This window comes from Equus asinus, chromosome 20 (genome assembly GCF_041296235.1).
Source record: "Equus asinus isolate D_3611 breed Donkey chromosome 20, EquAss-T2T_v2, whole genome shotgun sequence".
NCBI classification, from domain to species: domain Eukaryota; kingdom Metazoa; phylum Chordata; class Mammalia; order Perissodactyla; family Equidae; genus Equus; species Equus asinus.
In genome coordinates this window covers 71,438,827-71,457,719 of record NC_091809.1, presented here as the reverse complement: position 1 = coordinate 71,457,719, position 18,893 = coordinate 71,438,827, and the positions used below count along the sequence as shown (strand labels likewise).

The following is an 18,893-nucleotide window of genomic DNA, read 5'->3' as shown; positions in this document are numbered from 1 at the left end:
ACGTGGCCTATCTTTGAGTGGAACCTGGACAGGATTGTCACCCTCTTCCAACCTTCTTACCCCTATGTCCTCGGCACTGGTTGTCTCCTGTGAAAACGGCAGTGAACAGGTTGTTTTGAACCGGCCCTGAAGATGTGGGTCAGGAGTTGCGCTGGCAAGAGGGAGGGATGAGAGCCATTGGAGAACTGAAGATGAAATGTCTTTTCCTTTTTAACATTTCTTTTATATTAGTAATAAATGCAGTGGAAACAAACAAAAGCTTTCCGAAGAACCGACAAGATGGCAGAAGTGGAGCAGAAGAAGCAGCAGACCTTCCACAAGTTCACCTACGGTGGCGCGGACCTCGGCTAGCTGCTGGACATGTCCTTCGAGCAGCTGATGCCCCTACACTGTGCTCACAGTGGCCGCGGCTGAACCGCGGCCTGCGGAGGAAGCTGCTCTGCCTGCTGCAGCGCCTGCGCAAGGCCAAGAAGGAGGCGCCTCTGATGGAGAAGCCCCAGGTAGTGAAGATGCACCTGGGGGACATGCTCATCCTGCCTGAAATGCTAGGCAGTATGGTGGGCGTCTACAAAAGTGTGACCTTCAACCTGGTGGAAATCAAGCCTGAGATGATTGGCCAGTACCTGGGTGAGTTCTCCATCACCTACATGCCCGTGAAGCACAGTTCTCGCTGTACTGGGGACCCTCCTTCCACTTCATCCCCCTCAAGTAGTCTGCTCACCAATGTAGATACAGACTTCTCTAAAAAAAAATGAAAAATTTAAAAAAACAATAAGGAAATCCTGCCATATGCGACAACATGGATGAACCTTGATGACATTATGCTAAGTGAAATAAGCCAGTCACAGAAGAACAAATACTGCAAGATTCCACTTATAGAAGGTATCTGTAATAGTCAAACTCACAAAAGCAGAGAGTAGAAAGGTGGTCGCCAGGCGCAGTGGTTAGGGAGACTTGGAGAGTTGTTATCCAATGGGTGTAAAGTTTCAGTTATGCATGATGAACAAGTTCTAGAGATCTGCTGTACAACAACACTGTATCTGTACAATACTGTTTTGTACACTTAAAAATTTTTGAGAGGTGGATCTCATGTTAAGCGTTATTACCACAATAAAAAGAGAGTTAAAATGGATGTTCATACTGTCTTAATGCATGAAGGCCCTAGGATAACTTCGAAAATCTTGGAAACCTAGACCTAAGACGACTGTTTCAGCTTACAGAAGAAAAGAGAAAATCTAGAGAAGGGGGCTTATCTGAGCTGAGAAAGCTCCAGAACTGAAGGAGGCTCTTGACCAAAGTCATACACAATGTAGTTGGTATTTTCCAAAGTCCTTTCTTTTTTTTTCTCCCCAGTTTTAAATATCCTAATTTGAATGCCATGCCTTTGTTACAATCTCTCCCATTTTTTGCTGTTATTGAGTGCTATTTATTTTTATAAATTACTAACCAGAGGTTATTTACTAATTCACTTTTTCATTCAATCTAATTTGGTTGTAAATGTCCACATCAACTTCTTTCTTACATTTAGTTCTGATATTTGCTGCAACAAACAATTGTGTGTATGTGTGTGATTCAGGGGTGATTAAGATCTTTCTGAGTTCTGATTGGTTTACATTCTTTCTGATCCAATTGTTAGAGAAAGATGTGTATATACTCAGGAATAAAATTAGCAATAACCAATTTTGCATAGGTGTATTCTTACAGGTGTTTTATATTTTATATGGTCTATTATTAGATCTAAATATCTAACACCACATTACTACTATGATTACCACTACTGCTAAGGCAGCTAGCATTGAAGGAAGATAGTCTGGGTGCCATATACTGTTTACTCCATGTACATTATCTCATTTTATCCTCCCAAGGAGCTCTAGTCAAATCAGGCTAATGGTACTTCCCTGAACACTCCATGCACTTTCTTGTGTCAGTGGGTGTGCTGTTCCCTGTGCCTGAATGCTTCCCTCTCCTTTATTCATCTGGTCGGCTCCTACTGATCCTTTAAAATTCTGTTCTTTGGAAATCGATTTGGGAAGTGTTCTAAGATATTGGTCTCACCTATATCCTTCCCTTTTAATTCCTCTTTGTCAAGTGTGCTTTACTGTGTTTTTCACAATTAAAAAATTATTGTGGCGGGCTGGCCTGGTGGTGTAGTGGTTAAGTTTGCGCACTCCACTTTGGCGGCCTGGGGTCTGCAGGTTCAGATCCTGAGTGCAGACTTATGGACCACTTGTCAAGCTATGCAGTAGCAGTGTCCCACCTACAAAATAGAGGAAGATGGGCACAGATGTTAGCTCAGAGCTAATCTTCCTCAGCAAAAAGAGGAATATTGGCAATGGATGTTAGCTCAGGGGCCAGTCTTTCTCACCAAAAACAAACAAACAAACAAACAAAAAATTATTGTGGGGCCAGCCCTGATGCTCTAGTGGTTAAAGTTCCATGCTCTCATGGCTTTGGCAGTCCGAGTTCATTTCCCAGTTGTGGAACCAAACCACCCATCTGTCAGTTGCCATTCTGTAGCAATGGCTCACGTAGAAGAACTAGAAGGACTTACAAGTAAGATACACAACCATGCACTGGGGCTTCAGGGAGAAAAGAAAAAAAAGAGGAAGATTGGCTACAGATGTTAGCTCAGGGTGAATCTTTCCTTGAAAAAAAAAAGAAAAATAAAATTATTGTGTTTATGTCTTTAATTTTCCCTACTAGTTTAGCAGATTTTACAATGCTCTTGAGCAGCCCATGACAAGAAATTGCTTGCCCAAAGTCACAGAGCACATCATTAGTTATTTTTTCTTTTTTTGTTTTTTCATATCATTACATTTAATATTTTATTTCTTGATGTTTTTAGATTTTATTGGTTGATGAATCTGCTAGTGGCAGCTTTGTTTCTTTAAAATATTAATATCTGCTTTTGGTTTTTTTACTCAAAGTTTAATCTGGGACATCAAACACTATATTAAATGGTAGTGAGATGGGGTGGGCCTATGTCCTGGTTTGCCCAGAACAGTCCAGGTTTGAGCAGTTGTCCCAAGTAAAGCCACTGTCTCAATATAACTAATACTTACTCTTGATTTCACTCTCAAAAATGTCCTGTCTTAGACAAAAATTTCATAGTCACTTTAGAAATTGTTCATATATGGCATTCATCTTTCATTTCCAATTTAATGGGATTTCTTCAAATATTTTTGTTAGTATCATGTTTGTTATAGATTTCTAATAGATTTTTTTTCATCTTAAGAAACTTTCCTTCTATTTTTAGTTGCAAATTTATTTATTTATTTAAGATTTTATTTTTTTCCTTTTTTCTTCCCAAAGCCCCCCAGTACATAGTTGTATATGCTTAGTTGTGAGTCCTTCTTGTTGTGGCATGTGGGATGCTGCCTCAGCGTGGCCTGATGAGTGGTGCCATGTCTGCATCCAGGATTCGAACCGGTGAAACCCTAGGCTGCCACAGCAGAGTGTGCGAACTTAACCACTCAGCCAAGGGGCTGACCCCTGCAAATTTATTTTAATCAGGAATTGGTGTTGACTTTTATCAAATATTTTTATCTTATCTATTATATAGTTTACATTTTTCTTTTAATATGTTAATGTATTAAACAATTTTCTAATATTGGACACTTAAAACCCTAGAGTAAACTATACTTAGTCATGAAGTATTATGTTTTACTTTATTAAATTTCACAATTTGATGTATAAATAGTTTATTTGGGATATAAGATCTGTGTTTATGAGGCTAGCCTATAACTTTATTTCCCTCCTTGTCTGATTTGCGTAACAAAGTTTTATTAAAGCCTCATAAAATGAGCTGTAGATATTTCCATATTTTTTCATATTCTATATTTATATACCATGATGAAATGACCTGTGAAATATTTAGGTGTATACTTTTTAGAGTTAGACATTTTTAAATTCGTTTTCATGATATCCTATCATTATTAGTTTATCTGTGTTCTACTTGTTTTTGCTTCAATTTGATTATTTATTTATTCCTAGAATAATATTCATTTCATCTATATTTTCAAATTTATTAGTGTGAAGTTTTACCTAGTGTTTTCTTATATATACCTTTTATATGTGTAGCTATGACTCCTTTATTATTAATATTAATTATGATTTCTCTCTTTTACTTGATTAAATTTGACAAATATTTGTCAGTGTACTGATCTTTTCAAATGAAAAATTTTGGTTTTAATCAGCATTTAAAATTTTTTGTTAAATGGGTGTTTTCTTGTATTAATTTTGATTTGAGCAACATTATTTGTATTTTCTTTTATTTACTGTTTATTTTTCATCATCTTTGAATGTTTAATTTATTTTCAGTCTTTTTAATGTATACATTTGGAGTAAAACATTTTCTTTGGAGTATTCTTTGGCTGTTATATGCAGGGTTTTAATATGCAGGGTTTTCACTAATGTATTTCTAAGTATGTTGTAATTGTAGTTAATTTTTCCTCTTCATCCCAAAAATAGCTCTTAGAAGAGAGATCCCAAGTGAACACATTTCTTTTCGATATCTTATTTTTTCTTATTTCAAATTTCCATGTTTTTTACTCAGTGAATGTAGTTTGTATGATTTTTGCTTTTTGGAATTTGTTAAGATTTCCTTTGTGGTCAAATCCAAGGTTAATGTTTATGAATGTTTCATGGATGATGAAAAGAATGTCTATCCTCAGTTTAACAGGAACAAAGCTGTAAATAAATTTGTTTGATTATTCATGGTGTTTACATCACTTGATTCCTCTAAATTTATTTCAATTTTTTCTTTTGGCTTCTTGATGTACTTATGAGCTAAGTATATTAAAGAGACCCATTATGGTTGTGGAATTTTTCTGTGTGTATATTTCTATTAGTCTTTCCTTTATGTGTTTTGAAGCCATATTATTAAGCACATATAGGTTCATGATTATTCTATCTTCTGAGTAGATTTTTATCAATTCAAAATATCCTTTTTGGCCCTTTTAATGAATTTCATTTTGAATGATTTTTTCTTGGACATTAATATTCCCACACTTGTCTTTGTTTATTTAGCATTTGCCTCTCTTGGTGTTTTGCATATACCAAGGCTGGGTTAACTGATGATGCTGGTTCAGCAAATAACATCACTCAGTCACATTATTCTTTCTTTGGTCCTCTTAGCTTCCTTTAGTTTATTTGAACTTTTTATCTGTTTGTTGACCTGGTCATCATTTCTTGCATTTTTCTTGGGTTCTTGACGCTTACTTTGTCAATTAGGAATTGAATTTGGGGCTTTTTATTACCATGGAAAGAGCAAGAAAGCATTCCTACTGGCTTCTCTCATACTGACTGGATAGAACTAGCCAGGATATTCCCCTAATTTTGCTTCTGATTCATCTTGAATTTTTGGAGTGGGACTTGTGTTCCCAGAATAAGACTTTTTCTCTATATGTACATTTAGAGTGTTTCATACCTCCTTGAAGAGTGGGGTAAAGGTACTAGGGCTAATGATGTGACTTGAGCTCTTTAGGGAGAGAAAGTATGTGACAGAGAGTACCACAACATACAAGGAAGTAAAAAGTGGAAATCATTATTTTGAATATGCAGGAGTAGAAATGCATTAGTATGGTATATATTATAGATGTGCCAATGTCATTTTGCTCATTTGGGTAAATTAGAAAAAAGAATGGAAAAAGTTTCGACAATAACTCTGGATAATATTCCAGTAGACTTCTACTGCTCTTGGAATACAGTTCATTGGCTACTTAACATCTACTAATGCTACTCTCTCACATATTGCTTTATCCAATGCTGTTGGGGTTAAGGGAACCATCCAACAAGTCTCATGAAAAAAAAATAAGAAAAAGAAAAACAAAACCCTTGGCTTGGCTTCTGAGAGTAAAGTTAATGTGCTGGTAGAGCTCTGAGAAATCAGAAATAGGAGGAACGTAGATAATAAAATTGAGCAAGACTTCTCATGGTTCAATATAATGGCTCTGAAAGTGATGCTGTCAATCCATGTTTTCTTCTCCAAAAGCCTTAGGAGATCATCATGGAAATAACAATTAATTTACAAGACCGAAAGAAAAAGTGTGTACAAATTATAAATTTTATATCATAGCAGTTCCAAATTTGTTCTATGAAGGTCTACTCTGAGGAGACTACCCGTTAAAAAAAAAACTTCCAGAGTTATGCATATTAGCATACTTAAAGAGTGGCAAGTTCTGAGGTGAAGGAGGCCATTGGACTTGGAATTATTCTGTTTTTCAAACTTTTAAAACTCTAGAAGCTTTTATTTTATGAAACATCTACTATTATTTAAGAGTTCAGAAAAGCCAATTTACCATATTATGTAATTTTCATGAACATATCATTCATGTGATTTATTATATAACATTTATCCTGTTATAGAAACATGATAGTTATGTAAACCTTTATTTTATGTCAATGGGTAAAAATACAAGCTATATATAAGTAAGCCAAATATATCTGATATCTATACCACATCCTAGCCTGTTTATATAAATGTTCACATAGGTCATACACCTCAAAAAGTCTTATATGTCATGGCAAAAATAAACGCCTTTGGTCTGGAGTAAAAGCTGCTTTAAAATATTTATTCTTGTGGAGGTTAAGCTAAGTTTTCCTGTAACACTTTTGGTTTTGGATTCTAAGAATGACCAGAGAAGCTGAGTCTAAAGGTTTTCTTCATAGAATTTATCGATTAAAATAATTCTTAAAAATTGATAGGCAGTGTGAAATGTAGTACTGATTCTGAATATTGAAATGCTTTGAGAAAGAAATGTAAATACTATCCTTTTGTTTAAGGAGATAATTTCATTAATATAATTCTGTTTATCTATCTACCTACCTATCTAGCTAGCTATCATAAGGAAGTAAATGTTTGAGAATCGTTTATTTTTTAAAACTGATCATTTATGTACAGTGTTGGCCAGCATTCGATATAGATTATAACAGAAGAAAAGCACTCTTTCTGTAGTGTTTAAGATCAATTTGGTAAATTGGCCTTGATGGACAGTTCCAAGGTTGCATGAGGTCAACTCTCAATAGGCTTTTCCCTTAATAGTATATGCTTTAAGCTGGCCAAGAATTTGTTATAGCTCTACAAGTAATATTGGACGTATATTAATATTAACTGTATAATAAATACCATGTTGCCACTGATAATTATCATCTCATATTATCTATTGAGCATTTATCTTGTACGAGAAATGCTGGAAATGGAAGAAATCTCACAGGTTCTTATAACTCACCTCTGCATTTAAAGAAAGAGGAACTGAGTTATAGAGAAGTCAAGGTAATTTATCCAAGGTCATACGGGACCGGGTAATAGATCCTGACTTTTAATTCAATGCCATTTCTATTGCATCAGCTGGTTTTGAATGGCCTTCCATGATTCTACGGAGTCTTCCAAGACTCTTTGGATCTTTAGAAGATAATTTTCTGTGTATGGTCCAGATATCTCGCCTCAACCTCAAGTTTAGATAAACATATGCCCATTTATATTACTTCAGGATAGAAGACACTGAAGGAGAGTCTGACAAAGCACAAAAAGTGGTTTTCTTTTTTAAGATCAAACATATTTTGTATCCATTTCCATATGTATAAGACTATACATATATATTATACATGTATAAATAATACAATGTAGGGAAGCAGAGAGGAGCTATATTTTAAAACCTACATTGTCTTTCTCTTCCATATATTATGCATATAGTCTACATTATGCTTTTAGGTTTTAGCTAATTTGTGTTCAGGGAGCGTAAATTTGCTTAAGAATCCATCAAAGTAGAAAGTGATTTAACAAGTAATTTTTTTTCTGGGAAAATTATATACATATATCTATACATGCACACACAAACACACACACACAAACACACACATATAGACGGGCTCAAAAGTACAATATCTATATAGAAATGTGTATGTTTGCATATATGTACAGATACAAATTTAGGTGCACACACACATAGTCTATGTTATTTTTGTGATGTTACCTCTATAAACACAGATGATTGTGGAACTGTGTCTGTAATTGGTGTTTGTATTTCCAGACACAAAAAACTAGGTATATTCCCTACATGCTTTCTTGTTTTAAGAAAACTATTTACTTATGCCCTAATAGGCATTTGTAGATGTCTTTGGGGACAAAATCTCTGATTGGTTTGTGGTTGCTTTGTATTTTCATCTCAATCTATTGTCAATGGGCTACTTTGTAAACTCCATAATTCAAATGTGTAGATTATTCGGAATTGAAGGTTAATTCATAGTATGGCTCTTTGGGTCTCAGAAAACACTATTAAGACAACATTCTAAACGTTTAAGGGGAAGAATCTTAAAGTCATACCATAGTTTCTTTTTTAATATTTTTCAAAAAGTAACTGACTTCACAAACACCAACTATAACATGATTGAGACAACTGAGAAACAGGCAAGTGTATTTTAAAATGCTAAAATAAAACACATTTATACAAGTACAAAGCAAAACAATGCTGATAAAAATGTTAAAGTTTATGAAAAAAAATCATTTGCAATTCACATCAAAATAATTTAACATTCTCTATTGTTTTAATAGTACAAGCTGCAACAACAGAAAAAGAACAGATACACGCACACAATTTTAAAACCAAATCAGTTAAAGTGCAGAAAAAAGTAAGTACAAGCACTTGTAGCCCACACAAATCTTTTAGGATTGGCACCATCTCTCTAAACATCTATATTCTATATAGATTTCTAATTACAACACCACCAGCAGCTGCCATTGAATTCTAGAAATACACACAATATACATAGTATATTTGTTCACATTGGGAAGATCAGTGAAATTCAGCCAACTATTTTATACATGCCTCATTCTTTAACAGATAGCAGAGAACCTCCCAGGCCTCAGAGCCTCTTTCAAGTGAATTCCAATTTATCTTTATGCTTTTCACTGATCTGTATTTTTTCACAGTATAAAATTGTAAATGGTAACTATAGAGATTCTGACAGCTTGAGGGTTATTAATAAGCTGTGGCTGAACGTGAACTCAGATAATACCTTTGAAGTCTCCAAAACACATACATTTTGCTGGGAGACTAGCATAGGAAATGTTTTTTTCTTAAAAAGTGTTTAATTCCTGGTTTGGAAGTCACAGAACTGCAGCAGAGCCATTATACAATGCATTTACAGTCAGAAATAGCTCCTAGTCTTCCTGATCACTTGCTGGTAACAGCAGAAGCTTGGGAAAGACTGTTACTAACAAGGATTAGCACATTCGAGGATTTGCTTGCTTTCTTTGCTTCGGTCAAATCTTGTATCATTTTCCTTCCCATGATCCCTTTCTGTTCCCCACCCCTGACCCAGAGAGATGCTTCTTCCCGATCCAAATATGATCTTCAAGGCTGTCCCCACTCCTCTCCCAAAATAGAAGAATGAGTGCACTTCTTAGTCCATATAACGTGATCAAACCAGGTCTTCTTTTTTTCATCCTGGGACTAAACTGTCCTTTAGGGTCCCTTTTCTGAACCTTAGCATTTCACTGTACTTTCTCCTTCCTCTTAGTCATGCTGGTCCCGACTGAATTATCACTGGGCACCAGGAACAGACTGTTTTCAAGGAAATTCAATGAAAATAGGTACCCAAATGAATTGCGAAGTTCATATCTTAGCCCTAGAATGAATATTCAGTTCTCTTTGTACTGTAGATTTATTACTTGGAACCTGGTATTAGAATTGGCAAAGAGACAGAGTTAGCATCATTCCAAAATAAAAGATTCCAAGAATACATTACTAATAATATTATGTATTATACAATGTATTGAATGAAGTGGCAAAGGGTATAGAAATACAGAGAAAAATACATCTTGCTCTCCTCTAATTGGATAAATTATTTCACTTATTACAGTTGATTATAATTTCATATGGAATCATCAGATGGAAATTTATTTGCATTAAATTTTAATTTCTAGTGAATTTTCTCATAAGGTAGTGTACTTTTTTTAGAAGAAATATGTTACTAAAAAATTAGAAAAGGAATTTGATCATGGAGAAAGTTCAAAAAATGTTCTTCTATTGGTCAACACAGTGAAACTTACTGTACTTAAGAATAAAATGGAAATCAACATAAAGGTTTTATGAAACCAATTTTAAAACTTAGTAGAGCGTATTTAGAAAGATTTCAATGCTTAAGATCTCAAGACAGTAATCCCCAGGTGAATGCCACCCTTTTGATGAGGATCCAGGGATATTAATACTTCAAAATATTTACATTTGTTTTGCAAATAGAGGCAGATGTTTGCTTTCAATTAAACCATAAAACTCAGCTAGATTCACTGTTTCAGGAGTCTCATTCTATTTGAGATCAGGGTGGTTTGACAATGTTATTTTCAAATCTGGCGTGGGAGGTTAGATTTTTTTTTAATTTATATTTTAGTAAATTAATGTTAGTTTTAACGTTTTATATTAGGAAATTTTATTTAAAATTTAATATGAGAACAGAGATCAGGAAAGCCAAGCAGTATACTTATTATAACTTTTCAAAGTGGAGAATGATAAATCATGCCAATGGATATATTTCCACTTTTCAATTCCTTTCTTAAAGTAAATGTGAAACAAAAAGTACATACCCAAATAAGGATATTTAGCTAAAGGAAAAAGGTTTTATTTATTTTGTCTCTGCTAAAAATATACTTCTGCCTTGCAGAAAATCTTTTTCATAAGGCTATCTTTAGTAGAAATAAGGCTGGGTCAACTGAACTTTGAATTTATAGGACCTCCTCCTTTTATTACTATCCTTATTTAAAAATCAAAAACATTTGGCACCTGAGGATAGCTGTAATGGGAGGAAGAAAGAGATGACAGTGGATGTAGGTCTTCAGCTATGAATTATACCTATATGAGCCTATCAAAGCACATGTATTTCTAATATATCTTTAAATCTCTTCTGCGGTATTTAAAAAGTGACAGTATGAAGTGCACAAAATCATATTAATAATTATTTTAAAAAGGAAAATATTAATAATTGCTTTGCCTCTTTTTGGAATGGCTAAGAAAGACTGTGTGGTTTATATTCATTAAGGTTCCTCTGTTTTAGTATTCTGTATTGCTTTGAAAAATCTACATTTGTCATAGTTCATAGCTGCCCCATTGAAGCAGCCAAGAAAAGTTAAAATCACTGCTCACTGGCATAGCTGAATCTCTGCTAAGCCGACTTGACACAGTTTTAAAATTTCCAGTGTATTAAGGTTGTGTCAACTTTTTGAACAACAGTCCCTCCAATCATGACAATGTCTTCATTGGGTGTATGGACCATTCTTCCAGTGGTGGGACTTGAAAAAAGCAGAGGAGCTCTTTGTGCATCAGGTTCTCAAAAGAAAGGAATGAAGAAGCCCAAATGCATATTTTAATATTTTTTAGCTGGCAATGCTAACGGAACAGCATTCATAAGGAGGAGTGGCCACATTTCATGAAAGAGAGAGCCAAGCTGGAGCTCAAGAATTATTATTATTATAAAGAGAATTTCCAGCTACACAACGCACCCCAGTGAGGGAATTACAAAACAGTATTCCAGAAAATATTTTTTTTGCTACTCCAGTATTGATTGGCAACATGGTGAAATAGTCAAGAAATCTTCCACTGGTTTTCTTGGTTAATGGAGGTGAATTGAAATAACTAGGTGGAAACCCCGATGCAGGCTTTCAGAAGAGGATTTCACAACCAAATGGGAGAGGAAAGTCTCTGGTAAAGCCCTACATACATCAGCGCAGCGCTCACTGTCCAGTTGTGTGTTATGCGTGGGACACACTCACAACAACGCCTCAGTAAAGACTGGCCCCAAGTTCCTGCTTTTCAAAGTCTTTAAAGGAAAGAAAAAAGAAAGGAAAAAAAAAAAGCGAAAGGTTAACGTTTTGGTCCCAGATTTTGAGTTTGTTAGAAAATGTACATTCATGTTTGGTGAATCAAAGAATCTTCTGGGAAAAGAATCAAAGTAAACAAAACTTTTTACAGTTGCTTATTAACTATGCTTTTTCCCCTCCATTATGCTGTTTCACACTCCTTGCTTCCCTAGAGCAAAGCACTTGGTATATAACTGTTTCAACAGATTCCTTGTCAGCCCTCAAAAATAGAAGCAGTTTCTTAAAAGCCCATGTGTTCTAAGGCCACTAGAAGAAAATCTGCCAAAAGATTTGTAGTTGGTGTCTTCGTCGGTTGATGTGAAGTAGCACTATTAATCTCATGTTTCCGTTACGGGTGTACTTGGCATCTTCCACTTCGGGTCTTAACCAGGCGACTCTGCTTGTCACTGTGTCTTGTGAACACCGGAGGTCTCCGCTCCGTCGGCGGAACCCAGCGTGGTTTCCAATGACATTCACAACGACGAGGAGCTCTGAGTGTAATCTCTGATGATCAGTGTGTCATATTTGGGAGACGATGGGATACAGAGGGCCGACTCGGACACTGGCGAGTTGGGGGTCGTACTCCCCGAGTCCACCGAGTCTCTGAAGGGCGACGGCGGAGTGAGAGCCACCAACTCCTCCAGGTCCGCCTTGCCGGCCGCAGCCTCGGGCCCGGCCCCCGGGCTCTCCCGGGTGGCGCCCCCTGCCGGCGGGGCCGCCGCCGCCGCGGCCTGCGCGCCGCCCGTGACCTCGATGGCGGGCAGCGGCTGGATCTCGGCGAACGTCGTCATGGTCGTGGGCAGCTGGATCTCTTTGGGGATCAGGTAGGACGAGCAGAGCGGGGCGCCCACGCCGGCGCCGGGCGCCGCGCTCGACAGCATCATGGAGTTGAGCTCGCTGATGTTGGCCGTGAAGCGGGTCACCACGCTGCTGATCTGCTCCATGAGCGAGCCCTGCGACGAGCTGCTGCGCGCCGCGGGCTCCGAGTGCAGCGACGGCACATCGTCGTCCGTGCGGCCGGCCGAGCCCGCGCCGCGGCTCAGCGTGCTGATGGGCGACGGCGAGCGCGGGCGCGCGGGCGCGCGCTCCTCGGCCTCCGCCACGTCGTACAGCGCCTTGGGGCCCCCGGCATCTGGGGGCTCGGGCCCACCGGGGCCGCCCGCGCCCGGGCCGCGGCTTTCCGTGGTCTTGGGGAAGGGCTTGATGACGGCCGTCTGGTTGGGGCTCTCCTTCTTGTTGATGTGGACGGACAGCCGCTGCCACAGGTGCTGCCCCCGGCTGCTCTTCTCGTTCTGAGCCCACGTGACGGATTTGCCATTGGAGCTGCGGAGAGAAGAGAGGCACAGGTGACTGCGCGGGGTCCAGGGCGGGCTCCTGGCTTGGGGGGGAAGGGGGGCAGGGTTTATGGGACTCAGAGAGGGAAGGACTTTTCTTATTCTTTAGGAAATAAGGCCTCAAAAGGACACCGTGGAAAGAGACCTTCGAAGTGGCTTTTGGTTTTGAGTTAAAAGCTGCTTTATTTTATCACGCCTTCCGTTTATCCTTAACCACCGAAGTGAGTCAAAGGGGATGTGAGTCAGGATACAGGAGTCTCGGTGGGGATGCTGCGGTAGTTCTGAGCCCACCCGCGGGTGCAACAGCTGGTTCTGCTGCCGACGTGGAAGCGGGGCTCGTCGTATTGCGGGGTGTGCGGAGGGGCCTGTACAGGGCCAGGGCTTCCTGAAGGTGGCCGCCTCCCAAAGGACACCTTAGATCTAGGACCTCAACTCATCAACCCAGTCATCAAAGGGGAGGGAAAGGGTAAGAGAGTCAGGGGTTACCAGGAAGTCGACAGCAGTTCCAGTGCCGTTTTAATTCTGCAGGCCAATGGGTGTATTTACCTAGGGCTTTCTGTCTGAACTCCTGACTTTGAACATGCTTTTACTTAATCTGGCTTATCTGCTGGAAAATACAAATTCAGTGAACACATACATGAAACTAGCCAATCTGTACAGAATACTGACCAGTCTGTACAGAGTACTGACATCTTTCCTGGCCATGCCTTTGCTCACAGTGTCCATGGTCTTGAGGGAGAGAGAACGCCGGACCGTTGGAATAACAGTGGACAGAGGAGACATCAGAGAAGTGGAGTCCGAATCTGGACACTTCATTTCAGTCCTTGGATCATGAAAGACTTTTTCCTCTAAAGTAAATGGGTACTCTTAACAAAAACATGACTTATGACATTAGTCTGTCTATTAGTAGAATATAGTTTCCATGAAGACAGGGGCCTTATCTGTCTTGTTCATTGGCACACAGCAGGATCCTCATAAGCACTTGATGGATGAATTGGATTCTTAAGCTAACAGGGCCACAGTGTGGTGTCCTTGGAAGGGCAATGGACAAAGAATCCTAAAGCCTGGATTCTAATTCTGGGTCTGCCATCCTGGATGGTTGGAAAATAGCACTCTCTTTGAGCCTCGGTAAAAAGCAGACTGTATTTCATTTGGTGGAGGCTGTTTTGAGGATTAAATGAGACATTGTACGTGAAAAGGTCTGCTAAGGAGAGGGTGTCTAAAGATGTTAGTTTTTGCATTTCCATGTATGTACTACATTTAAGAAAATAAAAATATATTCAGTGCCGTTTGAGCTCTGATTTGAGGAACCCAGAATTCAGTGCAAAGTAAAATATACAGTAAAGCCATAACATCTTTCTGGTTGTTCCTCCCTAACCTGACCAACTGTAGTAAAAATTGGAGTTCCTTACGGTTTGATCTGCAGCCTGTCTGTCCTCACCCTAAACTGTCTCCTTAGGGATCACATCTGCTCCACTGCATTCCACATTATTCCTCTTCCACATCTGACTTTTTCCTGAAATCTCTTTCATTGTGCTCCCTCCTTTCTGCCTTTTCCTTCCTTGTTGCCTAAGCACTTCTTATCCTTTTTTTGGATTTTACCTTAATTGCCTTTTCTTGAAGGAAGCTTTCCTGTCCCCACCCCTGTCTAGGTTAGATTCCCATAGCCCCTGCGTCAGGCGCTTAATAACTCTCTGTTGTATGTCCATCTCATCTGCTGGCTGGGGTGTCATGAAGGCACAGGCAGAGGATTTGTGGTTTCCTGTTATATCCAGAGTACCCAGTGCGTTGCTTAGAATACGGCAGGTGCTCAGTAATATTTTTGGGCTAATAAGGGAATGGATAAATGCATTTCATTTAAAAAGACTTTCACTGAATTGCTTTTCTGTTAGAATTAAGTTTTGAAAATAATTCAGTATTAATGAAATTCTATTTCTTTTCTCTTATGGATCTATGTACTTTGTGTATAACTCACTAATCAATAGTACTCAGTGTGGACAGATGAAAGATATTTCATTGACTAAGTACAAAAACACAGATCTTGATATCTACCATGAAAGGCACAAAGGAAATGTTTATTCCTGTTTTGTAATTCATATATATCTGTTTGAGTGAAACTTCTCAGTGATGCAAGCTTATTGAGGCAGTATGGGTAGTGGACCCGGAAGGTGGGTCCGAGGTCTGGCCCTGAGTGATGTGTGCTGTTGAGCAAGTCACTTAACCCTTTGAGCCTCCTTGCTTATTGGTAAAAAGTGGAAGAAATAAACCTCCCCTGCTCTCCTCACGTGGTTTCTGGGAGAAAACAAAAGGGTAATACACATGAGGGTACTTTATAAAGCATAGCACCTCCACAAGGCATTATTTATCACTACCAAACCTTCCATTCAGTCGAGGTAAAATGTTTATTATTACTTAGGCTAAGATTTTTTTTTCCTTTTTTTTTTTTTTTTAAGCATCAGGATTATCCTTTTGTCCTAGTGGCCCGAGGTAAAAAAAAGGAAGGGGAACTTTTCCTTACCTTTCTATAGCACTTCACCTTACCCACTGAATATTTTGGGCATTAGAAAAGGAGGAGGAGAGAGGAATGGAGGAGAGAAAGATGGAACAAATGGTTTCCTACCTCTGGGAGGGAAGACAAACTGGCCAAAAAACAAAAAAACCAAAAACACTTCTTGCTCTTTCCAGGCACCAATTAACCCTTTTGCCAAATATAATACTATGTAGTCTAATATTCTCTCTCTTATGACAATTTGCTCTTTATGTTTGGGAAAAAAAAGCATTTTTGATAATGTTATTTGAGGGTTAGGGTTTTTTTGTTTGTTTGTTGTTTACAGTTTGGGTCTGCCAAATTGACACCTTCTACCTTTGTTCTCAGAAGTGTATTCTCCCTCTTCTTCTCTTCCATGTGAGAGACACAAATAATTTATTCATCTCAAGCAGGCTCTGTCAGCTCACTGACCTCTCCCCATTTCTCTAGTCATCTGTCCAAACGTGCAGGAATTAGAGCATTCTGCCATGGGACACCATTGTTAGGAAGCAAATGCTAATAAAGGGTTTGACCATCAAAAAAGTGTACGGTTGGGGCCGGCCTGGTGGTGCAGTGGTTAAGTGTGCATGTCCTGCTTTGGCGGCCCGGGGTTTGCTGGTTCAGATCCCAGGTGTGGTCATGGCACCACTTGGCAAGCCATGCTGTGGTAGATGTCTCGCATATAAAAAGTAGAGGAACATGGGCACGGATGTTAGCTCAGGGCCAGTCTTCCTCAGCAAAAAGAGGAGGATTGGCAGCAGATGTTAGGTCAGGGCTAATCTTCCTCAAAGAAAAAAAAAGTCTATGGAATTTAAAATTTATGTGTTCATTTTAAATGGCTGTTGAATGATGTGTGTGGCTTTTTCCTCAGAACTTGTTTAGAGCTTGTTTATTTATGGCATATAAGCAATTAAAATATTTCACTAAATTTAAAAGACTAAGCCCTTCTCCTCTCTTTTGTTCCATGGTTTATTGGTACTTTCATAAGTTGCACAGTTTCAGGGCATCAGGATAATCAAATATATCCTATGAAAATTAACAATTCTCTTTTTGAAAAATTGTCTTCGTTACTAAACCTCTCTTGTTTGTGACTTTGAGTTGAGGGGCAGCAAGGAGAGAGGTATAGTAAGATTATGAGCTTCCTAATGTGAAAAGTATTTGAAACATAATGAGAACATGTAACATCATTAGCAGATGTGTCTTTGGAATGACAATAGAAAATATTAGGTCAAAAGAATTTCATGAATTAAGAATATTATAGGCAGAAAATTTGCAGTTCCATTTTTTGCACATTTTCTTAGACTTTTTATCAATATATTTTGCTGTCAATTACACAGTATAGAAATTTAGTTTTTAAAAGATACTGAGGAATTTGATATTGTTTGTATTCAGACATTCTAAATTAGGTGAAAGAATTTCTTTCTGAGGCTTGCCTAAAACCTTATGTCTTGATTTTGACAATTACACTGAGAACTACACCACAATACATCAGAAAATGGCAGAATCATCTATATAAATTTTCCCAGTTACAACATAAATGGATGTAAATAGCTGCCTCGCTGACAAAAACAATTTAAATGGCCACGATGATGTATGCATTCCAGATGTATGTATAGAGAAAGGCTCTTGAGTAAAGGAAATGAAGTCAAGGAGTAAATTACCTAACACAGGCATCAAAGCAATTTCATCTTCTATTTACATAGTGCTTTATAAAGCACTTTTAGGAACACTGATTGTCAAAGGTAGATAGGATCAGCGTGTTCATAACCCCTTTCAAAAATAAGAAAACTGAGGTTCAATGAGATAGGTGAGTTGCCCAAGGTTACAGAGTTAGAAAATGGTGAAGTGGGACTAATACCATGACATGATTTGCAATTCCATTTTCCACGACAGAACACTGTCCATATTTGCTTTTTGAAGTGAGCTGTCTTTATTCCATGAAAGAGAAGCCTCGGATGTTGCCTGGTGATGATATGTGTTTTGAAGTAGATAAGTTAGTCATTTGATTTATATTTTCTATTACCTGATGTCTCTACACTTCTTTAGCATATACTTTGCAGTCTCGAGAAAGCACTCTAGATCTCTCTGGTTGTTGATTCAAGGAGCACAGGTTGATCAAGCACCTGTGTTTATCACGCATAATGATTGGATGCCTTGATGATGAAAGCTTACAACCATAGCAATTAATATTATATGACAATTTTAAGCCTTCTTTTTTCATGTTGTTATCCAATAAAAGTCAATCGTCCTCTGTGTTGCACACTTATTTTCTCTCTGACTTATTTTGAATATCATAAATGAGAATGGTTTAGTTTCAGGAATAACCTTAAATCGGCACTATTTTGAAAATTTTGGTATTTCAATTAATATTGGTAATACATGATATATGATAAATGATGGTGATTCATCAGTAATTTTTGATATTGTGACTGAGAGTTATTGATACAAGAGACTTCCCTCAAAGAGGGTAAAATTGAATTCAAGAGAAAGGTACACATAGAAGAAGGCTAACAAGATGAGTTACTCACAGTGTTTTGATAGAACAGGCTTTCTTTTTCTTAAGACCTTGAAGTGAGGAAGCAGATGGGCAGGTGGGAGGATGCTAAGGGTGAGGAGAGTGAGGGATGGTGGAGCAGGGGAACGAACGGTCAGTGCAACCGGTTCCTAGAGGTTACAGATCACAAGGGATTCAGACCTTCACGAAAGGAAGAAGCTGTTTCAGTGGAAGGGTAGTGGCTAGGGGATGCTGCCTGCCTACGGGAGACAGACTGCATCTAGGCCTGGAATAGTTAGTAGATTGTGGCACAACCCAAAAAGAGACTGCTAGATATTGCCCTCCAGGAAGGATACAGAAGTTCTGGAATCCACAAGGAATGTTCTAGAGATAACCAGTAGTCCAGTTTGTTTGGGGATGGAGTAAGCAGTTCAGGCATCAGAAGGTAGAGATTGGACTTTTTTGTCCACTATAAAAATTCTTAATGGCCACTTTTGACCTACAAGGATCTTCTTTCTTTTGCTATTTTAATAACTCATTAGTAATTAACCTTGGACTTCTTATCAGTGTCTGGAATAGCTACGTGGTCTAATATATAGACCAGACAGATGGTCTAATTATTAGATACATATGTAATCTATGTGCTTGATCAATAAATGAATGAATATATAAAGAAATACCTGTGGC

The 18,893-nt window shown here is 38.2% G+C and overlaps 1 protein-coding gene across 4 annotated transcripts in view; it reads right to left on the bottom strand.

The window, feature by feature from the left end:
- Window positions 1-8,323: 8,323 nt before the first annotated feature.
- GRM5 (glutamate metabotropic receptor 5) overlaps window positions 8,324-18,893 on the bottom strand; it is a 468,644-nt gene continuing 458,074 nt past the window's right edge. For all 4 annotated transcript variants that reach the window (XM_044752744.2, XM_070490466.1, XM_044752743.2 and 1 more), the window contains one exon: window positions 8,324-13,174. In XM_044752744.2, coding sequence (XP_044608679.1) covers window positions 12,325-13,174 — 850 coding nt within the window. In that variant the 3' untranslated portion in view covers window positions 8,324-12,324. The remainder of the gene's footprint in view (window positions 13,175-18,893) is intronic.